This window comes from Thermobia domestica, chromosome 13 (genome assembly GCF_964235325.1).
Source record: "Thermobia domestica chromosome 13, izTheDome1.hap1.1, whole genome shotgun sequence".
Lineage (NCBI taxonomy): Eukaryota > Metazoa > Arthropoda > Insecta > Zygentoma > Lepismatidae > Thermobia > Thermobia domestica.
In genome coordinates, this window is record NC_137466.1 from 50,214,796 (window position 1) to 50,239,884 (window position 25,089).

At 37.3% G+C, this 25,089-nt stretch overlaps 1 protein-coding gene across 1 annotated transcript; it reads left to right on the forward strand.

Moving 5' to 3' along the window:
• The first annotated feature begins 1,619 nt into the window (after positions 1 to 1,619).
• LOC145668136 (uncharacterized) lies at positions 1,620 to 23,613 on the forward strand. The gene is made up of 3 exons (XM_081735705.1): positions 1,620 to 1,915; positions 11,001 to 11,128; positions 21,613 to 23,613. The coding sequence occupies exons 2-3, from the start codon at positions 11,014 to 11,016 to the stop codon at positions 22,686 to 22,688; spliced, it is 1,191 nt and encodes a 396-aa protein (XP_081591831.1). The 5' UTR covers positions 1,620 to 1,915; positions 11,001 to 11,013; the 3' UTR covers positions 22,689 to 23,613.
• The last annotated feature ends 1,476 nt before the right edge of the window (positions 23,614 to 25,089 follow it).

Sequence of the window (25,089 nt, forward strand, 5' to 3'; positions counted from 1 at the left end):
GTTCTCTCTCTCACCAAACTTTTGAAGTACATCCGAATATGATGTCAATGCAAAAGAATTTTCTTACGCAAGACCCCGATCGCTCCGCCCCTGACTTGAGCATATGCGTGAAGTGGTTTATTACGAACAAGACAGAAAGAACTGTGATAGATTGGTTACAGAACTGTGATAGATTGATTACAGAACTGAGATAGATTGATTACAAGTAGTCCGGTTAGAAACACTGCTGCTTGCATTTTAGTTCCAAAACCGGCCGCCCGCACTCGTTCGCTGGTTGTGTAATACCAGAGGTGAACGTTCTACCACGGAGCCACCGTGGCCCCAATAAGCAGTCGAACCGAATGATTGGGAGGAATATAGGGTTGCCATATGTCCGTATTTTGTACGCACTTTTGTATTTTTTGGTCCGTGTCCGTGTCCGTATCGTACAAAGCATGAAATAGGAAAATGTCCGTATTTGACAGTTTTGGGGGCTGCCCGAAAATTTCCAAGTTGGAAATCGCTAAGATCTCGGGCGAAAAGAATTTTTTCATCATATAGGATATGTAACTTATATTTTAGTGACTAGTTACTATTAATAAAGTAGTATGTTTTCAAAGAATGTCTTATTTTTCCATTCCAGGGTTCTTTTCGTTAGATTTAATATACGTAATCCAGTGGTATGATGTATTATGTTTGTGTTAATGAAAAAATTATAAAACATGTTAGTTTCCAATAGTGTTTTAAGTATTACAATAAACAATTGTGTGATAACCTATAAAGGTGATTTTAGGTAAGAAATTTCAAAATATTTATTCTGTGTTTGGGCACCGTATCTTTGATGGGTCGTCATTTTAAGACTCGTCCTTATTTTGGATCAAAAAATTATGGCAACCCTAGAGGAACAACTAATAAATCCTGTATTATAATTGAAAGATAAATTTCAAACAACCCATCAACAACAACAAGAAAATAAAATTAGTACCGGTATACCTTCATTGGCTATTCAAAATTTACCGTATCTTTTAACTAAAAATATTAGAATATCTGGGATAACACCATCTTTAAAAGATAACACTCTTAGCTAAGTTTTTCTCTTTTTAAATATAATTAGAACTATGCTCTAGAAATACTTGAAGGCTTATGAATTTGTTGCGTAAAACATTTTCACACTTGTATATACGGTAATATGTTTTGAGTTTTGATTTACATGTAAATAAAGTACATACTTAATACAGTATTTAATGTTTACAATTATTTACTGAAATATTTGTTTTGTTTCTGCAGTGAATGAGATGTGACCGCATATTGTTAACGTTTTCACTGACGCTCCAGGGAAAAGAATAAAAAGTACATAATCTTCGCAACGTATGTTCACTGATTCAATTAGTAGTAATAAGGAAAAAATATACCTGAATATATTTAATGGAAGAATATTTCCTTATTTATTCCCATCCTATCGCTGCTACCCATTTATTCGTCATAAAACTGATCTTGACAATGTTTATAGACTTAAGGCAAAGGATTGACGTGAAAACTTTAGTTGCTACATGTAAAGGAGCATAAACAAAGTGCCAAGGTTTGTATAGTTGTAAACAGTGGTTCGTTTCTTGGCATTAAATCATAATGACGAAAACAGCTGTTTTATGTTTGATAACAAGCATTTAGTACGATTATAACACTTTAAACAACAAGAGATTCCCAGGTGATTTTCTCCTTTTCTTGGTTTACACTGGAAGGTGAAAGTCCCGTCGCGTAATGGAGAATAGGTGGGGCAAACGGACCAGTTTTTGATTTTAGCTCCGGAAGGAAGGAACGTAATGCTATGTCATACAAGTTTAGAAATCGACCTCTGTGTGAGTCTGAGAGAACACCTTTTACAGTGCGAGGCAACTCACGCTCTCCGATGATGGTGTAGGTAGACGGAAGTGATAGGGTAAGTTATCAAACATATTCTTTTAACTTTTTTCCAGATAAAATACAGTATTATATAACATTTGTGTGATAGTATATTTGATTATACAGTACAGCGGATCTTTGGGTTACGACCGTCCGTGGTAAACCAAAATTATTTTTCTCATTCGAGTTAATGTAAATATAATTAATCCGTTCTAGTCATAGAAACGGTGTTGTATGTATTTTTCACATTTTAAGTGTTCTTTTCTGTGATGATAATGTAGAATTAAAATAACATTGTCGTTTTTGAAGACAAATAACACCAAATTAAACAAAATAGTGTGTAGATTAGAAGTGCGCAAAGTGCGAAAAAGAACAAAAAGTAGTTTCTAAACACAGTACTCTTGACAGATCATGTTTATGGCAAACACGCAAAAAGGACTACAGTGCAGTCCCTAAAACTTGACATTTGATAACACGGCAGTCCGGATAACTCGGCCATACCCTGGTAGGACGGAAAAATACCCGCGCGGGGTGCAGACCCGTTCAAGGTCATTGCCTGAGATCTGTCTTATGAAGTGAAATGTGTATTCATTAATTTTCATTTTCATGTATAGTAAAGGCTTTATGCCTTCATAAAGTATATACTTTTCCTTTGCTTAAGGATATTTGGGCAATTAATTCTCTGTTGTATTCACAAGCAACCAACACATACAAGTACAGTACTGTATTTTCTTAGGAAACACTCGTACTTATTCTTTTTTTAACCCCATTCCCGATAACCCGGAATTTTCACTAAGCTCAGCCACTCTTCAGTCCACATTAGGCCGAGTTTTCGGAACTCTACTGTACTAGGCTCATGAAATTGCCGGTACCGATGTATCAGATCGTACTAGCATCTATTACCCGCTTCGCTGGATTAAATTAAGAAAAAATAGTTAAGCTAGTCAGTCACTTTCTACTATTACTAAAGCGCTCCCATCCCCAGGTTGAGGGGCACGGCATAGGAAGTGTCACTGTTCATAGCAACCCCTGGTCATTGTTTCGGGGCTGAATTTGGATTTAAACGGTATTAGAAATGTTACTGTTCGTGTCAGCGACCTAAAAATCTATAGATTCGGCACTAATATCTGTCAATTTCCATCATTTTTTATATATATATCTCCCCCTCCCCCTCTCCCAAGTTGCAGGGCTGAATTTGGATTTAAACAACACCGGAAGTTTCACTGTTAATCTCAGCGACCCCAAAAACTATAGATTCAATACTTATATCGGTCATTTTCGATCATTTTTAAATGTCTCTTTCCCTCCCCCTCTCTTAAGTTAGACCGTCAAAGTGATATGACAAAATCCAATTCTCAGGTTCGAATTTCATCTAAATTGAAAATGTGCTCGAGATCGGTCTGGTGGTTCAAGAGTTATTAAATTTTATTTTTACGTATCTTCCCCTCCCCTCCCCTCTCCTAAGTTCTACCGTCAAAGTGAATAGATAAGTACCATCCCAGGCCCGACTTCATCTATGTTGAAAATCTGGTCGAGATCGGTCGAGTGGTCGGGTGGTCGGGAGCGATGAAGTCACGAAGACAGTCACTTTCATTTTTATTTTTTACATATATCTCCCCCTCCCTTTCCTTTATATTGCACCGTCAAAGCTAAATGATAAAAATTATCCCAGTCCCGAAAGTCATCTTGTTGAAATTTAATCGAGATCGGTCCGGTGGTTCAAGAGTTAAGTTTTACATATATATATATCCCCTCCCCTCCTCCTTTCCTAGGTTCTACTGTCAAAGTGAAAATAATAATAATAATAATAATAATAATAATAATAATAATAATAATAATAATAATAATAATAATAATAATAATAATAATAATAAACTATCCACTCCCGAACCTCATCTATGTTGAAAATTTGATTAAGATCAGTCGGGTGGTTTAAGCGTGATGAAGTCACACAGTCATTTTTATTTTATTTTTTATTACATATATATATTCCTCTCCCCTACGTTGAACTGAAAGTGAAATGACAAAAACATTCCAGGCCCGAACCTTAACTATGTGGAAAGTTTGAGAGTTCTTAAGTTTGGTTAGTTCAAGAGTTATTAAGTTTTATTCATTTTCACTTATTTCCCCTTCTCTAAGATATACCGTCGAAGCGAAATGATGAAAAACTTCCCAGGTTTGAACCTCATCCATGTTGAAAATTTGATTGAGACCGATCGGGTGGTTCAAGAATTATTAACTCACGAAAATAGTCACTTATATATATGGATATTTGTATATCTCCCCCTCCTCCCCCTCCCCTACATTGCTCCGTCAAAGTGAAATGATAGAAACATCTCAAGCACGAACCTCATGTGCGTTGAAAATTTGATCGAGATTGGTCGTATGGTTCAAGAGTTATTAAGTTTTATTTATGTTTTATAATTACCCCTCCTCCCCCACCTCCGTTCTACCGTCAAAGTGAAATGCTAAAGACACTCCCAGGCCCAAACCAAACCTATGTTGAAAATTTGATCGAGATCGATCGGATAGTTCAAGAGATTAAGAGTCACAAACATAGTCACTTTCAATTTTATAATATAGATTTCGGAATATCGTTTGTAAGTCGACTTGTTCACAAAACTTCTTCATAAACTGAGAAGTCCGTAAACTCCGAGTAATCTAAATTGCAAACTAGAAAGCGAGGCAAATAAATAAATTTTTTTTTTTTTTTTTTTTTTTTTTTTTTTTAATGGCAAATGGCAAATTTGAAACGATGCGAGCTTAACGTAGATCAATTCCTAAGTGAAATTAAACCACTTTTAGCTGTGATCACAATGGCTAGGACGTTTGCTAGGGAAAAACGTAGCGAACTTGATGGTGCAAAATGGAGAAAAACACCAATTTTAGTGAAAATTAGGTGAGAAATGAAAAACATAACTAGTTAACAGTTATAAATCGCAAACACAATTTTAACGTTATTGTACTATCTAGGTAAATTTTATACATCTAGATATTTTGTCACTTGAAAAGTATGTTCCTAATGAAAATATTTTTCTTTTCACGGTGGCTCAGTCGTAAAGCACTTACCTTTGGTGCGCGGGGTTCCTGGTTCTATTTCCGTCCAAGTAAATTTGTGGTGGACAACATCGTGTCCGTGTGTTTTCTTGGGGTACTCCGTTTCCTCCCACTTTCTCCTTCCACCAATTCTTCCATCATCATTCACTTGCCTTAATCATCGTCTCCTTTGGCCTAGAGGGCATAATCGTAAGACGTTAAACTGAAATACATCATTTCATTTTTTTTTTCAATCCTAATCTCGGATATATCGTTAAAAGCAATGTCGGACATTGAGGAAAGTGCATCGACAAAAATTTAAATTATGTCATTACAAGCTGTTTCAGAAAGTTGTATTCAACCGTTAGTACATTAGGTAAGTTTTCTTTTCTTTCCTTGCAGCAATAAAATTTAAATTTCTCGGATTCCCAGAGCTAGTTGTTAAAATTTCTTGGGTTCCCAGAAATGGTTGTTAAAACTGTCTCCCTACCTTTAGATCCAATACTTACAAATACAAAATTTAATTCTTCAGTGCTATTTGTTGTTGTTGTTAACGTCCGTTATTGTCATATATTTATTTGAGACTTGGACGTACAGTTTAATGTGAAATCCAAGCCACCACAATACCTTCAAATATGATGCCTTCTCATTGGAAATCGAACCCGAGATCACATGCATCAGGGACGCGTGCGCTAGCTTCTAGACCATACAGGTGGGCATATTAAGTAATAGGATATGACTTCTTAGCTTAAGTATCGCAGATAGGAGCAGAATAGTCATACCACGTTCAGCTAGGTCCTTGATGCATTCACTGCTTTGCCGTCAATTTTATTTATCCCACTCCCAACTATGGAACCTACCCCGTTACGTATGTATATTGTAAAGATTATCTTCATACCTTGCTGTTCGAACTTTTCAAGAGTACTCTAATAATCATGTAAATTCGTTATCATAGGATACAGCTGCTAGATATTTGGATTCGATTTAACCTACTATGATGGTAATAATTATATCATTGTGATCAAGTATTCTTAATCTGCATATGTCAATTAAAAGTTTAAAGTACCTCCTTTAGATATGCATTTAGAAAACTGTTGTAAATACATACATAGATATAAGAATTCCCAGCTGTTATAATTTACTCATATGTGTACCTCTGTTCCCGTTCTATCATAAAGATCTTCCGCCTTATGCAGAGTCGTTTTGACATATGATTAGCGTCATACTAAAGGCCTGACTACTGGAGGAAACATGTTAGTCGAACTCTTTAGTATGGCAGTAATCACGCGTCGGGACGACTCTGCATAAGGCCTCTTATTTTCATCTTATTCAACCAGTTTATTGTGTTCTCCGCAACAAATCATTTTATGTCTAACATCTTTATATCGTTCTTTCAGTTATTTGTATTTCATAGAATAGAATAGAATATTTATTGTCATTAAACAATATTTGTTGCAATAGACAGCGTCAACATATAAACGAGTACATACAAAGAAATAAAGTTACAATTTACACTTTTCTTCCAATTCATCGATACTATAAATAGAATTAGTTACAAGAAAAGATTTACAATGCTTTTTTGAAGTCATTATCACACACCATTCGTACAGTATTTTGCACTGGTAATGTATTGTGTAGTTTCATACATGTATACTTAAAACTTCTTTGTGTACATAGCCTAATATGAGGAGTATTTAAGTCATCTATGTGTCTAGTATTATATGAATGGATATTCTTATGGTAATGTAAATTGTCCTCATTTTCTTTAACATACATAGTTTTCCCATAGTACATTGTTTACTACTATATGATTACTTGAAAGATACAAGGGGACACGGTGGCTCAGTAGTGCAGCGCTTACTTCTGATGCGTGGAGGTCCTAGTTCTATCCCCGGTCAAGTGAGTTTGTAGTGGACAATATCGAATCCGTGAGTTTTCTCGAGGTACTCCCGTTTGCTTCCATATTCTCATTCCACAAACTCTTCCATCATCATTCACTTGCCTTAATCATCGTCTCCCTTAGACTAAAGGGCATATTCGTGGTACGTTAAGCTGAAATATTCATTTTTCAAAAGATTCAAAACATATTTCATTCCGTCACAGTTTAAGTCAACGCAACACAAAATTAGCGTTTTAGTTTGCGATAATCGGCATGGCAGTAATTATTTGCTCATTGCATGTTTTGCTTTACGTAGTGCTCCGCAAAGTTTGAGAAGCCCGATATGAATTTAACCCTACGCTGTAAAAAAAAAAAAATGATGTGTTATTTCAACGACATGCCTATGTGTTAAGGCGATTGTGTTAAAATATAACACAAAGAGATGAGCTCCTCCATGGCTAAGCGGTTAACATACGCGCCTGTAGTGCAGGAGACCCGGGTTCGATTCCCGGCAGGAGCTCATGTGGTTCGGATTCCACGTTAATCAGTAGGCTCACGTCGCATATAGCCTCGCTGCTGAAAAGGGACGTTAAACTCAAAATCAACTCAACTCAACACAAACAGGTGGCTAGAACAACTCACTCTTCATTTGGAGTTGTGTGTCAAATGCCGGTATCGGTAGTTGAAATGACACACAGCCTGTGTGTTGAATTAACACAAGTGTAGAATCTTCGGCGTTGTTTTCTGTGTGATTGCCAAATATGTTGGGCATCTAATTATAAAGGCTTATGTACGGAAGCTACAGACAAACACAGTAGAAAGAAGTACTTAAACAAATCGAGATATTCACAAAATTTCGACATGCAAATCGCGAGATGTGTTCTCAATTGTTTTACATAATGTTTCTAAAGAAACATATCACCAACGAGAAACAACACCGTATTACTCTGTCACTTCTACACTACACTAGAGGTCACCAATCAACACCGAGAATTGTATTTAAAAAATGGCGGAAAACAAACAGAAACACGATTCAGAAGCTATCATATTATAAAGATATAGGGAAGAGTTTCCTATCATTCTTGAACAAGATGTTGATGAAGGTTCTGTTTCGCACCATCAAGAAATACATCACAATAAATGATGGGGTGGACGACAAAAAATTTTATGAAGATTTTCTAAATTAGGTGTTCTGTAGTTTACTATTCTTATTTTAAAATTAGAATTTGTTTCCTTCTCGGCCTGTTAACATTTTAACAGGGCATTTCAAGTAAGGGTGCGTTCGGAAATACTACTTGACGAAATTGACGATGTTCACGAATCAATCTGTTGCAGTTGTTTTCGTTAAATTTCGTTCGTTTCATTATTTCCGAACGCGAAGAATCGGTTATGTTAACTAATTAGTATTCAAAGATGGGAAACCACCGTAAGCATAAGCATGCACACCACAAGCTTTTCCAACACACAAAAAGAGTTACATCAACACCTCACACGGAATTATTTCAACACCAAAATAGGTGTCGTAATAACACAGAAGTGGAGTCAAACTAACACCTAAAACGGTGTTAATTTGGTGGTCTGATCTTGAATTTTAACACAGTGGAGTGTTGAATTAATACAGAAACGGTGTTACTTATATTGCTTTAACCTTGAATTATGACACAGATGGTGTGTTGAAATAATAAGAAAATGATGTTGAAATAACACAGGGACTGTGTTATATTGATACTTAACATGGTGTTATATTAACACATTACACACTGCGATACTTTCTTTGTGTTGGTGCAACACGACCGCAAACTAACACTCAATGCTTTTCTCCACGCTACCGACCCTGACATGGTGTTGAATCAACACCGAAAATACTAACACAGATCCGAATTTAACACCGCTCAACACCGGTTGCGTGTTAAAAACGTAACATACACCCTATGTCGAACGCTAACACCGGAGGGTCTGTGTTGAATTAACACCGCATAGTGGTAGTCAGGCTGGAACTACTGCCCTGTGTTAAAATTGAGTTGAATTAACACAACCATTTTTTACTGTGTACTATTTATTTCATTGTGTTTCTGTAGTCAAGAAAGCTGCACAGTTCTAATTTCTACGAGTTCATGAACATGTAAAATGATCATTTTGATAAACATATATTTATCAATAATTGCCAATTTTGATGTTCATAAACACGTTGAAATGTTCATGAACACTTAAAATCTTTATGAATACATATGTACAGACACAAATACGATTGCTTCGTCTTGGGCATTGTAAATCATTTCCAAAGATGCTATTTATTGCATTTTATGAATCCTAAATAATGCTATATTTTGATTCATCTTCTTTCCATACTATTAGAACAAAATTAAAAGAAACATACTCCTTGAATATTGAATATCTTAGTTAAGGGATACACGGTAAACATTTATAAAGTTGTTCAGTATTTTCCGCTTACACAGTAGCGTCATTTTAGGTTTTGACAGGGTTTCCGAGGTTGCCCACCGACATAAGAGTTTCACGATTTTTATCAGTATATTTTTACACAATTGATTAAAAAGTACAAAGTATATGTTTCTCAAACTCAGGGGGAGGTAATTGCCTTCTGCTCTTCTCAAAAGATGCACCTGCACTTACAACAAACAATGAAATTCGAAATTTAAAATATTTTAACATGTAGCTTGACGAATCATCTATTGAGTTCTTGTAACAACAGGATTTTACAAAAAAATTGATATATTACCCGTAAGTCTTATACGATGCATGAATGATATAGGACGTCTATTGGAAGACTTCGATAAATAAACAGAAAAAAATATTTCAGTATAACGTCCTACGAATATACCCTTTAGGCTAAGGGAGACGATGAATAAAGCGAGTAAATGATGATGGAAGAATTGGTGGAACGAGAATGTGGGAGGAAACAGGAATACCCCGAAAAGAACCCACGGTCACGATGTTGTCCACCACCAACTTACTTGGCTGGTGATCGAACCAGCGACCCCACGCGCCAGAGGTAAGCGCTCTACCACTGAGCTGCCGCCTCCCTCCGAAATGAACAGAAAAACATAAATAAACAGCACTTGATTCACTTTGTAGTCTACCTATATTTGAAATTTAAATGGTAGTGGTTAATGTAGCTCATGTCAAGGAGACGTTCCAAATGTATTCTATTCTTCGCTAAAGCTTCTAACTCAGATTAAACTTAAGGAAATATTTTCAAGGTTTTATGTAGATCAATAACAACTACAAATAGGATTGTATATTAAAGATGGAAGTCAGAATTCATGTTCTTGAACGTTTGTTATATCCTTATTGTAAGAGGGAAACATGAGACAGTATGCACGTCAATCTATCCTGAAATGTTATGCAACTTTCCTTAAGAGATTTGTACTGCTGGTTGTAGAAAGGAAGGGGCAGAATAAGAATTCCTTATAGCAGGCTACATAGCATATGTCTCACAAGGGAAGTAGGTGAAGTGGTACGCAGGGATCTGCATGTCTTGTATATCATTGGAAAGGTCACACCGAGTACACCTCATATGTGAAATATCTAGCTTAAATAGCGTCTGTAAGGGGCGTGGCGACCATTTGAAAATCCGAATAGGGCACGCTCCGAAACCTTTCCAACGATATATAAGACATGCAGATCCCCGCGTACCACTTTACCCACTTTCTTTGTCAGTGTTTCACGTTAACTCCTAATAATAAACAGTCACACTAAAAGATGTTGCTAAGTGAGTTATCCCTTGCCTACCTGAAACTAATAATTGTCTCTATCTCTGAAATTGTTGTGTATAATGTGTCCTTGAATAAGTGTATTAAAAATTGGGTCTGAAGTGGTTTGTGGGAAAACTAAAAGAAGATAAAATGTAAACAATTAGAGTTTATAATTAAACGTGATTTTAATCTATAATGTACCAGTACTGTCATTTCAAGTTTCTCCGGGTGGGAGAGGACAATATTGAACACTAATATAAAGGATTTCACGTTTTCTGTTAGGATATTAAGTACACAATTTATTAAAAAGCATGTTTTTCAAACTCAGAAACTGAGCATTTCTTCCTCTGTCCTTCCCAAAATGTCACCCCTGTAATGTACACTAGAACAAGGACTTGGGTGCAATAACTAATACAAGATGAAAGGAAATATAAAATGGTATCATTACGTACGTAATCATTACTGCATATACTGTTCATTTTATTTTGTTCTAGGTTGGAAGCTGTAATGTCACCTAAGCTCTCTGTTATCTTAGTAGCGATTTCGTGGCTTATCTTCGCCAAAGGGCAGCGACAAAACAGAGATACAGCTGTTGGAGATACACCAAATATTCCTACGCACGGTAATTAATCATGTTTAATATAAGTTAGTTTATATTACATGAACATTTGCAGTTTAAATATTCAAATAGAATCTGCATATATTTGTTACACAAAGACGATAAAATGAAAACATTTTAGTTCTTGGAAAAATTACTAAACGACATTTTTTTTTCGTGTTTTGACTGTTGTTAACAATTATTGTTCAAAAGCTGATCTAAGTAAAAGAAGCTTGGAAAGAGCTTTTTAAAATTATTTTAAAGGTTTTTTTTATGGGATTTGTTAAATTCCGAGACATCGGTTTTAACTAGTGGAGCTGCATACTGTTTCACTTTTTAAAAGTAATTACAGAAGGTTGTACGCTTTATATTGGTCTGATTTCCAAGATTACTCTGTATCTTACAAGAAACCTTACTACAATCATTGATGGTGCTCTATTAGATTCAAAGCACCATGGACTATCGCCCAACATAGAAGTTTCCATTGGATCAAACTCCATCAAAGCACTACTAAGGGAATTCTGTCTATTCTTCCCTGGAAAGTTTCCAAAGACCAGCAAAAGCGCGGGGACGCCAATGTTGGAGGCGTTTTTTTAACAGTCTAAAGCCCAGAAACCCATTGAACTGGTAGCAAAGCTCTTCACAGGAATGTCGTAAAATGGAATGACATGAATTTCTAATTTTGTCTCATTTTCTGATAAAACCGCAAAAATGTTCTGGTAGCATAACTTGAAGCCTTGTCCATATGAATCCTCACCTGGTTGGTGACCGCACCCTCAATTTCTGGGTGTTGCTTCGAAAGATAGATGTGATAATAATAGGTTTCTGGACGGTATCTTGCATTCACTTTTGCGTTTTAATCAATCTTTCGTATCAGCAAATTCCCCACACAATTGAATCTCGTAATAACCATAAATTCATGCGAGAAACTTTATTGACAATTGCGAATAAAGTTGCAGCGGTCCTTGGCACCGATGTCACGATATGTAGGGCTCTAATGTGACAACCAGCAGTGAAATAGATGCACGGTTTATCCATTGTGATAACTATCTGCTATTTGGACCCCATCACAGTTCTTCATACAGTTTCGTGCAGTTTGTTTTTCTTTCTGCACTGTAGCGTGAAAGCAGGTGTATAAGCGAAAGTGGTGGATGACATCGTGTCCATGGGCTTCCTCTCATTTTCTTGTACCATTAATTCTTCCATCATCATTCACTTGCCTTAATCATGGTATTTCTTAGCCTAAAGGGCATAATAAGTTTCCACGGGGCCCTCTTCCTTGTGTTTTATATGAGCGATCGTTTTGCCACGGGTTCCTGTCTTATGTAACGGGTCACAATACCAGTTGGTGTCGCAGTAATCACCCCCGAGTATGAACCCGACATTGCTTCTTTATACATATGTAGGGAAAAACGAGCATGGAAAAGTACCATGATATATTCTTTCCTATAACGGTTTGATTAGGGGATATTTTACGACGCTCGCCCACCTACATACTCACTACTACTCACAACAACAGATGCGTCGTTCTAGTGTCATTCTCCAGATGACAGTGGCGTTTCTAATTCATTTTGTTATTGCACTGTACGATTTCAATTAATTGTTTATTATTTGGTCAATATGATTTGATACCAAATACAATTTATTATTTATGTTACAAGTATGATAACAAAGTGGATATGAAGTATTAACTGGACGTGTGACTAACTTTTTAAAATAAAACTTAAATTATATTGGTCCGAAAATGCTAAAATGAAACCTTCCTTAACGAATCCCTTTAAAATACAGTTTTTTTTATGCCGGTAAAATACATGCATTCTTAAAGGATAGGATTCTCCTTTTTACAAATTCTCTCAGATATGCAAGGATAGAGTCATCTTTCCCTCCAACATTTTAGTAACTTTTTCATAACAGACAGGATTGTTCATATCTATTTAACACAGAAGATGCTTCCTGCAATTAAATATAATATGTCGGATACAGAACAGTAGACAGAAAATCCCTTTTCCAAACCACCACACCTAGACACACACACAACAGTTGCAAGTTGAACTTGAAATATTTTTCTTTGTCCATAATAAATTGATTTCTCCCGGGAATACTAGAAACCTTCTATAAGTAAAAACAATTGTGTAGAGCCAGTCGTATTGTATAGACAAGCATTCTTTGCGAAAATTCTTCTCTTCTATGAGAAATTCATTCTTTTTTCTCTTGGGAATTGAATCTTTCTCTGCAACTTTCAAGATAAAGGAACAAATGTCGTTTGCTTTACGATAAAATTTCAGCAAGAATTATTTCTCCTCTTTCACTGTTTCGAGAATCTCCCCCCCCCCCAGTTCTAACACAATATTTCGACATTAGCCTATGTTTACAATAATTAATATACAGTGTAATGTATACTTAAAACAATTACTCATGAAATAAAAGTCATCTAAATTTGTTGTAGCCTCTCTGTAACAGACAGCTTTCTTTTGCGTACAATTAATTATGTCTCATCGGTATCTACTATTCAGAGGTTTCACTGTAATTTAAGAAATTAATTGTTTTCATAGGAATCTTACTTTAGAAACTCAGTATGAATCTAGGAAATTTCCTTCTGATCAGAGCTTTAACCTAGCAATTATCATGTTTCTTTCAGGAAAAAAAAAATGTTCCTGGGGGCACACTTAGGATTTCGGGGGACACTGCTGGTACTATTCTAGTTATTATTATATCATAGACGTATTATTTTAGTCTCCTCTGGGGGGCACTCTCAAAGCTCCGGGGAAATGTGCCTCCCCCCCAAAAAAACATGTTTGGATGAAACACTGAACACTGCAGTAAAAGTCGAGTAGATCGTTAATATATATATATATATATATATATATATATATATATATATATATATATATATATATATATATATATATATATATATATATATATATATATTTCATTTTAATATGGACTTATATGTCCACAATATCCATAATAAAATTAGAATACCTATTTTCAACTATCTGTTCGACTTTTAACATCTTCATAAAAACTTGCCAATGTAGTGCATACACACACACACACACACACACACACACACACACACACACACACACACACACCTTATTACTAACACAAGGGACTGAAGTGCTGGTGGTTCCAAGCACTTCCGACTTCCCAGCAAAGCACTCCGTGTTCACTGGTGTCAAGACTTACTCTCGTCTACTTTGAACTCACCTTAAAGTCAGAGCATATCTGAGACTTCCTATGACAGTATGTCTAGGAATCTTGCTCTGTAATAAATCCCTTGCACACCCATTACATGTTGTTAAAATAGGCATTTATGGATGGCGTATATGCAGGGGTGGACTGGCTATGTAAAAAGGGCGCGGTCACATACTCTGGAAGGGCGCCGTCCATCCGAGGCTTTCGCTTGTATGGAATACCCCCTCCTAATAAAAGAAAGTGCCGGGGGGCTTCCCCCGGAAAATTAGTACACAAAAAACAACAAAAGATTAAGTAGCTATTGCAGTTAATCGCGATAGAATTATACAAATTCAATATTTTCATAAACAAACAAAGAGACTTTGAGTACTAAATACGAGGCGTGTTTTTAAAGTAAGGTCCGTTTTGTTGTAGACACTAGTAGTTCGCGCGCATACCGCAACTAGCGCGTGCGTCGTGTACCGGCATGCCTCGGGAACAACTGTGCTCTGTTTCAGCTCTGTAGCTGACCTGTACGGTTGTGTTCAGTGCTTTCACAATGTTTAAGACTATCAAGTCGCCCGCCGCGTGTGAGATTCGCTCAGTGATACGGTTTTTGTCAGCAAGTAACCTGTCTGCTGCAGAAATTCATCGACAGATTTGCGAAGTGTACGGTGATACTGTTATGAGTGCAAGCAAAGTGCGTAAGTGGGTACGAGAATTCAAAAATGGCCGTGACAATGTCCATGATGAGGATCGCTCCGGTCGCCCTTCTTCGACTACAGACGATTTAGTGGTTTCAGTTGAAGCGAGGGTTCGTGAGAACAGGCGCTTCACAATAACAGGTCTCTCAAACGAATTTCCTAACGTGTCGAGATCAGTGGTTTACAAAATTGTTTCTGAACACCTAAAGTTTAGGAAACTGTGCTCCCGTTAGGTCCCGAAACTCCTAAAGAGGACCACAAAAACCAAAGATTTGAGTGTGCTATGAAGTTTTTGACTCGTTATCACGAAGAAGGTGACGGCTTCTTGAGTCAGATCGTAACTGGAGACAAAACATCCGAATCGAAGCAACAGAGCATGGAATGGAGACACACACACTCGCCTGTAAAGGTGAAGGCTAAACAGACTCTGTCCCAGCGCAAAATCATGGCGTCGGTGTTTTGGGATAGGCATGGTGTTTTGTTGGTCGACTTCATGCAACGAGGAACCACTATCAACGCAGAAGCATACTGCCAAACTCTGTGAAAGCTACGCAGAGCGATTCAAAACAAACGACGCGGCATGCTGACAAAGGGCATTGTTCTTCTCCATGACAATGCAAGACCTCACACTGCAGGTCATACCCGCGATTTGTTGGACAGTTTTGGCTGGGAAGTTTTAGACCACCCACCCTACAGTCCTGATCTTGCGCCGAGCGATTACCATCTGTTCCTCCACCTCAAACAACACCTCAGTGGCAACCGTTACAATGATGACGACGATGTGAAAACGGCAGTGAATTCTTGGTTATCGGAGCAGGCGGCAAGTTTTTATGAAGAGGTTATTTTGAAATTGGTTGAGAGGTATGATAAGTGTTTGAATAAACTTGGCAACTATGTCGAAAAATGGAGTAAGGTATGTATTTTCTGAATATACATTTACTTTTTTGAAATAACCTTTCGTTGTGTACTTATGTTCAAACGGCCTTACTTAAAAACACGCCTCGTATATTAGGCCTATATAAATCTGCACACTTTAACTGAGACTACAAAAATCACACCAGTTGCTTAAATTCTTCGGCTGCATTTGTTAACAGCCTAATTATAACTGGAGATTTGAGTTAAGTTTGGGGCTTATGCTATTTTTCATACTTCTGTCCTTTTAAAGCTATGTTCATCATAACATTAACTTATATTTTTTAATCTATTTTTAAAACCGTTGATAAAAAGTATACATGAAACATTTACTACAAATTAACAAAAGTAAATTTAGAATTATATACCTACCTAGCGAAAAAAGAAATTCAAAAACAAAACTGGAAAAAGAAAGTAAAATCACTGCTTTATGCTTGAAGAAGCCTTCGCATCTCCTTGCTTTTCTCACACATTTTGTCAATAATAAGATTATTGTCTATTTTGGTCAGAATGTCTCTTTCTGGGTTCATCAAGAACAATGATTCCAGATGTTCATCTGTAAGTCTTGAACGGAGTCTTGTTTTTATGTAACGCCACTAGCGCCTCTAACGGCGGGAGTGGGGGGAGAGACGTAAAAATGATCCAAAATGACCTAGATTAGAGTCAAATCAATATATTTCGAAGTCGCTGAGATCAATAATGGTACCACCAAAGCCTAAAACAGAAAGGGCAAGGCCGTAGGCCGAGTAAAGACGGGATCTGGGGGCGGAGCAGTGGGAGTGGGAGGGTTGATATATAAAAATCATCCAAAGTGACCGATATTAGAGTCAAATCTATAAATTTCAGGGTCCCTAAGATCATTATAATGACATTCCCAAAGCCAAAAACAGAAAGAGCGAGGCCGAGCAAATACTTTGGGGCGAAGCGTGGGGTTGGTACTGCTGATATGTAAAAATCGTCCAAAATGACCGATATTAGAGTCAAATCTATATATTTAGGGGTAAATCTAATATCATTAATATCATTCCCACGCCGAAAACAGAAAGAGCGAGGCCGCAGGCCGAGCAAATACCGTGGTCTTGGGGTTGAGCCCTAGCTGGCCAAAGGCTAGCGAATTTATAAAATAATTATGTAGCTTTGTTTGTTTTTTTAAATTGTGTTCAGAGAGGAAACTGTGCGACTTCCCTAGGCTCGCAAAGGCACTGATGTGAGGAGGGCGCAGCGGCCATCTGGCCGGTACTTGATTATGGCCAGTCCACCCCTGCGTATATGTGACTTCATTTACGCTTATATGGATCGCCACCCCACGGGTTTCGTAAATTCAAAATAAAGTCTGTTGAAATTTAGCTTTCCCACTTTGAGCAGCCCTAGCTCCGAAACTATACACTTTTCCTCATATGTTCATTTACACATTTTCTCTTACTTTGATGTGAGGAACCACCTCTTACAGTTTGTCACTATAGTTCATTGACACCCTACAAATATACAGTACTGACTTAGCAAAACTAAAAACTTATGTGATATCCACTTAAGTTAATATCTAGTCAGGTCCCTTCTGGTCCTGCAGAGCGCAACGATACGGTATGGAACTGAATCTGCAAGTGTCTGGTACTCTTTGGTATACTCTGGTACACTTTCGGAAGCAGTTTAGCACCACATAGTTCGCAGAGTGGCAGCTAATTGCGACATGTTCATAGATAAAGGATCCAATGTGTGGAGCCTGAATTCAACGGCATTCCAGATATACTCGATGTGGTTCATATCAGGGCTCCAGAGTAGCTAGTTCAGTCGTTGGACCTCCCCTGTATGCTTTCGAATCAATCACGAACGACATTGAAACGATATGTGGTGGCGTATTCTCCTTTTGAAAGACCGTAATATCGTGAGAGTATTGAAAGACAATGGAAGGGTGGAGATAGTCTCTGAGCATCAGACGATACCGCGGACCGATCAATGTGTCTTCCTGAACAGCCGGAGAACCCATTCCATGTCAGGAAAATGCGCTTCATACTATGACTGATACCGTCACCTGACTTGAAACTGTGACTCGTCGGGGCATATGACGTTACACCACTGTTGCAGTATCTATCTGCTGTAGTTGATGGCAAGTGCATGGTGGAGTGTCCAATGACGCGGTGTCAGCAGTGGCATCCATGTGGGGCGATGACTCCCATACCCAATGCACGTATGTTCCGACGGATTGTCCACTGGAATACGTTTCTAGCGCGGCCAATCTTGAACTGGGTCGTGATTTGTTGCACTGTTGTTCCTGTCTCTATTGACCGTTAGTCCCACGTGTCACCAGGTTCGGTTATTGAGGACGGCGGTATGGTATCTGTTGTGGCCTGTGACGCTTTCATTCACCCATTCTTGGTACACCATGAACACGGTTGTGCGTGGGAAGTCGAATTCCTGAACCACCTCCGAAATTGAATATAGCATGCGTCGGGCACTCACCACCATGTCCCGTTCGAAAGCCGTTAACTCACGAGAACGTTGCATTTTACATGAATCACTCATACAGCCAATTTCCACAATGTCTCACACACAATTTATAGCCTTTGCGGAGCCCTGCATGTGTCAGCCCGCGAATTAGTAACCTGCTATATCGTGATTTTTGCATAGTAAGTGTATATATACTAGATTGACACGAGTGACCGGACACCCTCGAAGGACAAGTAGAATGTTTAAACGGCACAAATGCATCATAACGTATGATGATAGAAGAAAAACGAACGCTTGGAAAAACGACATACGAGCTCTTGCAGTAGGAATGATTGGACACACAGTTTTAAGTGCAGATGACATGTACATAATCATTGGAGCCAACAGATTCGATCATTTACTATGTGAGATTTCCGCGAATTCTAGCTCTCACCTGCTATAGTGTGTAACCTAGAGGTGAAATGGGAACGAGAGAAAGTGATAAAACTGCAACCCAGACCAATAAAGCCACGAAATTTGTCTCAGACAGACCAGTTGTGAGTCAGATGCGTCTGAAAGTACACCGTGAATAGCGGTTAGATACTGTAATCACAGAGTTCCGGTCGGCATCTGGAAGTGATGCCAGTACATGTACTATTTCTTTCGAGGAGTTAGAATTGGGGTTAAATGGGCAAGCTTTTGCCCATAAGCCAAGGATCACACAGTGAACGAGTACTGCCGATCAGTCATGCAAAATATGGTGCAAGTGGGCAGTGGAAGAGCATCAAGTGAAATGATGAATCAGCCTATATGTTGCGGCAATCCGATGAACGTGTATGGACATGACGCATGCCAGGTGAACGCTACTTACCGGAGTGCATTGTTCATATTGTGAAATTTGGAGGTTGATGAATGGGCCTGTTTCATGTGGATTGGACTGAAATCCCTGGTGTTTTTGCGTGAAGTAATGAATGCCGACGTTTAGCAAGTAGTCCTAGACTATTCTGCACTGCTTATTCTTTACGAATTGTTCGTTAGTGAGCCGAGTAGGCCAATGGCAAAACCCCATTAAATCCACTTTTTAAGAAAAATGACATAGTGGTTGCTCTGGAAACCTTAATTGGAAAGCTTTTATTTCCAAATAGTATTCAGTAGAAAAGGATATTTTAACTACTTGAAAATTGACATTGAAATATGTGCCAATTTCCAAAACTTGTTAAATCCATCATGGCTACAGATGCAAAATCAGTTGAATCCATCTTCCATATTCAGTTTCATAAACTGTTAAATCCCAAACCTGCAAATAACGTCATGAGAAAAGTACGTAGAATCAAACCCGCTTAATTACATATTTCAAACAATTGAAAGTTTCGTAATGTATAAGGTTAGTTTAGTAGTTTGAATATTTATTGCAACTCTTGGTAAATCATTCGAAATTTTATTTGGCAAAATTTGCAGTCTATGCTTTGGTTTTTCGGAGTGGGGTGGGGTGGGGGTGGACTGAAAATGGAGACGCTAAAAGTCTTAATCTAACTGTTCGTGATATGTTTTTGTGTTAATAGGTTTTCTTTAATAATAACTAGATAAATGAACGCAAAATCGAAAGGAAACGATACTATAGGCAGGAATGATCATAATGTTGTTGTTAAGACAACACCAAAAGTGTCTAGAAAATGTGCACGACACCTGAAAAACTAGAAACGAAATGTATCTAAAAAGACGAGCTAAGCGGACTATCCTATTGTTTGAAGTTGTTTGTGTTACTTTTCATGGCAAATCTTTACTTTGAGCAGAACATTATTGGAAATAAAAATGAAATCATTAAGTTTTACGTCCCACGATTATGCCGGATAGGCTAAGGGAGATGGTGATAATGAGAAATGAATGAAATGATGGAATGAAGAAAGTGGAAGGAAACGGGAGAACCCCGAAAAAACCCACGCACAAGGTTTGTCCACCAAAAAGCTCACTTGGCGCGAGCTAGGATCGAACAAAGAACTCCTTGCACTAGAGGTAAATGCTCTACCACTGAACCACCGCGGACACTAGAACATTGTTAGATGAGGTTCTTCTCTAAATAGTCTCTTCACCTTGAGCAGAACCTCTTCTTCAAAAAGGATCTTGCCAATTAATGTTCGAAATTATATCATGCCTCCTGAAACAACATGTTAAAAGATTTTGCCACTTATTTACTATTTCTGATTCTCTTTCTGCCACTGTTTTGCTCCAACTAAAGATTGAACATTTTGTATTGCTATATTTCAAATTCACATATTTGGATAATTGGCAAGTCGATATACACCCTAAGTCAGTCCATAAAAGTGTACAAACTCTTCCAAAATATAATCATTCCATTTAGAAATGTATATGGAAAAATGTAATTAACTTCGGTTATAGTTACGAAGGATATAACCATTGAAATCAACTGAAAGCTTACTTTTTACAAAGAGGTTTTTACAGAAATATGAAACCGAGAGAAAGGTGTTGCACCAAGGACGACGATGATATGGATTTTCATTTAGTAGAAAATGATGGAGAGGAGCTTACTCAATCTTTTGCTCATTTGGATCAGTGTTGTTTTCAATTCAGAACAAGATTAATGTATCATTTATGTATCAATATCCATTTGTGCCAATCTGTACAATGTATAATTGTACAGTGTAACAATAACATATTTCTTTTAAATATTTTAGTTGGCATAATACTGATTTCTGACTCTGATTCTCTTACTTTTAACAGGTTTTGTATTTTGAGCCTCAACAAAAATGGCCACTCATTCAGATACAAAAGCTATTATCTCCATTTACACACGCAAAAACTGTTAAATCCAAACTATTTTCTTCAATAACTCAATTCAGAGACTAGTGTGATTATACAGCTTTCTGCAGACTAATATTCACATTATTGTTTCTTTTTAAAAAATGTTTCTGTTATTTTTATTATGACGTGTTTAAACAGTTTTTCTCGATTTGCCACAAATTTTAAAATGTGGATTTAACGGGTTTTGCTATTCGCCTATATAAGTAAGCCGGATAGATGTAGTGTCTACTGTTGTTTTTCTGTAGATGTTTTTGTTATCCTATTGTATAAGGTTGCATATTGCTATTTACAAGTTCTATATGTTTTGCTTAAAAGCTGTGTACAACATTGAAAATAAAATAATAAAAATTATTCTTGGTAGTAGTAGTAGAAGAATTTTTAACCTGTGACTTAATTTGGTATATAATAAAACCCAATGTTAAAGTACAAATATGAAATTTGTTTGATTCTTTTTCCTTTCTTTAACAGGTAATATTTTACTGTTACCGCCCTTTCAACCTGGCCACAACATAGACTATAGAGAGCAAATTCCACAGGGAGAGCTGACCTTAAGCAACATACAAAAAGAAAACCCCTGGGCATATCATTATCCACCCTTAGCACCAGAGCCAGACCCAAGCCCAGCTTTAGACACACAAGAAGACAAGAAGACTACAGTTACTAGAAGCAATGTTAATCAAAGTTCAACAATAAATCAAGAAAACGTAAACCTTTCAAGTACTGGTAATCAACAGCAGTTCAGTCTGCCACCGTCATGGCCAGTAGTTCCTCTACGACCAACTTTTGGAAGTGAGAGTCTCCAGCAGCGAAGAAACAACTCTCAAACAAGACCATCAACTACGAATGGTAGACAATCGAGGAATGGCTCCAATAATTCAAATATTCGGAGTTCAGGATCATCTAGAAATGGAAGTCGAAACAGAGGACGATCTACTCCCTCCAGCTCTGTGAATCTATCTCATTTACCCCCTCAGTTACGAAGTATTGACCCTGCACTTTTAGCCCTTTTAAACTCTTCCGGCAATTTGCAACAAGTTTCATATGGAAACACCAACTATTTAATATCAAGAGATCAGAAAAGAGGGACGGTAATTGTAACTCCTTATGCTGTACATATTACAATACCACTTAGCGAACATGTACCTGTCTCTCCATACACTATAAAGACTGAACCAAATACACCCCCAAAACCACATCCAGATATAACTTCAGTAATTTATCATACACCACCACCGTCTAGAGATCAACATAATTTTTATCATACTAAACCTAGTTCACCTCCAAAGCCACCTGTTAGTCAAAACAGAGTTCCTAACAAGGCAACTCATCATCATCATCACCATTATCATCACCCCGCTCCTCCGCCTAAACCAACGCCTAATCCGTTTTATGTGGCTATTATCAGACCATTGCTCCAAGCTAGCGAAATGCTGTTAGGAACAACGACTGCGAAACCAGAAGAAACCACGAAGAAGAAAGTACGCTTAGTGCCCTTTTTTGAAATAGGCGGTTGGGTACCAGCACCAGACCATCCTCCTCATTAAAGTCTTTCCAGCCTTAGAGTAAAGTAACGTAAACAAAGCGAAATGTATTACTCCGCGGCTCTCACGTGCTTCGGCAGCGACAGACGTAAAGAGCAAGATCGTCTTCTAGCTTACTATCATCGCATCGCATAATTTACGAAGTGTAAGGCTACGTTGGTTGGTAAATAATTAACGCACTGACACTAACTACTGCTATGCTGGAAATATGTATTATCTCAAATCGTTATATAAACGAGATTGCCTCTGTTCCTGTTGTTCTCTTTTGTGTTTTATAACACGAGACTCATCGTCGCCATGGAACTCTGCATTCTACAATTTCAAATGAGCAGGGTTAGCGCGGGAACACATACGCATGCGCAGTAAATACTACATGTCCAAGTACGGGTATGGTTGAAATAAATCTACATTTGTTGTTAAATATTATATATATTGAGTTTCTTATCACAAAATGCAGGATAAATTCAGACATCCTTATTCGAAATTATTATTTCAGTAGGAATTATATTGCGGTAGGATACTAGTGCAATGAAACCAACAACCAATCACTGATCATCGACCGACTGGTAGTCAGGTGGGTTTGTTTACATCTACTTTTTTCTAAGGCTGGAAAGAGAATAGAAATCCTAAAGGAAATTGTGATATTAATACAGCATTTCAAAGATTCTTTCTGTATTAAAGGAATACAAGTGTGTTGTGTGTGAAAAGAAGGATACATTCAGTTTGTATAAAAATGTCCTATTTAAAACTAATTTTATTCAACAAATTATTTTTCCAAACAAAATCAAGATCTAAAGTGTATCTTACCTTTAAATGTTTTACATTTTTTATTAAGACTTTATATTTAAATCAGTTTTTGAAAGCGAACTGAAAAAGTATATTTGTCACTGTATTTTGTTTAAAAAGAAAAAAAAAACTAATAAAACATGCTAATTAAAAAGTTTCGTTATTTTCATTTTCTAAATGTCTTCTGATTTGTGTAAAGTGAAAAAATCATTCAGATATCTGACTTGTTAACGAAGGTAGTATACCATAGAAATATTCTAATAAGCATGGAAGTTCCTTCAGCAACTGATATAGTATGTTCAGTACTGTAGTCTTAAAATTTTCACAGCGTATAGGCCTACGCTCTTTTGTGAACATCTATGATTGGCACAAAATACATACAGTTATGAAAATAATAGAAACACTTGGAGTTGTAAACACGTCAGATGTCTGGGTTGCGAACGGTCAGGCGGCGACCACAGCGCCAGGGTGTTCGGTGTTCTGTTAGTTTAAGCTCCGTACAACATGAAGAGGGGTAGAACAGCAGCGTGTAGTGAACTGAGCAGATGATCATGTAAAAATGGGCGAAAGCATTCTGATTTCCAAAGAGAGCAAATTGTTGGGGTTCGGTTATGTTTTGCAAGCGTGACGAAAGTGGCAAGTTTGACGAAAGTGGCAAATTTGTTGAAAGTGGCGCGAGGGACAGTGTCTAAGGTGATGACAGAAAACTCACAACAAAAACATCGCCGAAGAGGAATAGTGGTCGGAAGTAAACCCTTAGTGACAGATATCGCCAAGCATTAAAGTGGAATGCTGTAAAAGTATCATGTGGCTGTGGTGCGAATGATGAACTCAAGCAGCATCTCCCACAGCCTGCAATCGACAGTCGACAATTAGAGTTCGCCGTGAGTAGCATGACATGGCCATACGGTACAGCGTCGGGTTGCACGAGTGAAACCAGTGATAAGAAACAATAGCGGTTTAGCACGATGTTAATGAATATATGTTGTTTGCCACGACTTGATTTTGCTGTTGTTTGCCATGATATTCTTGCTGATTTATCTTATATCATAATCGTCAACATTCTTACAAAATCCACTCATAAGTTAAGGGTTGCCAGATGATTATATTATTAAGAAATAAATCCATTATGCATGTGTATAAACAGAATACATACAAATGGCCCCAAGCACGTTATTAGATTACTGCTATGCGCTATCGATTGCTAACGTTACTATTAAATTTATTCAAGTTGAATTCAAACAATCGAGATAATCATTTAAGTTCTTAGAAATCTACCAGATGCGCTTCAAAATTGATATTACGTATAAATTATGTGTATTTAAATGTACAGCCAACCTTGAGTCTAGATATATCATCAGGACCATCTATAAGAAAAATGCAATACTGACAGGTGTATGGGACACGGACCTTCGGGAGGAGGTCTGATAAAAATCATATTTTCTTTTAATTTATCACAACGTTTTTAGAGATTGAATTAAACAAAATTAAATTTAAATATATGGATTTAACAATCTTTTAAACATATTTGGTAATAAATGAAGTTTAGTTCATTGATAATAATTATAAATATTTAGTGACTTGGGTATTTTCAAACCCACAGAGACTATTACAAATA

Bases quoted from the DNA above. Each gene is read 5' to 3' on its own strand.
- LOC145668136 (XM_081735705.1), top strand. From the start codon at position 11,014: ATGTCACCTAAGCTCTCTGTTATCTTAGTAGCGATTTCGTGGCTTATC. The intron at 11,129-21,612 runs GTAATTAATCAT...TTTCTTTAACAG, and splicing joins ACCAAATATTCCTACGCACG to GTAATATTTTACTGTTACCG.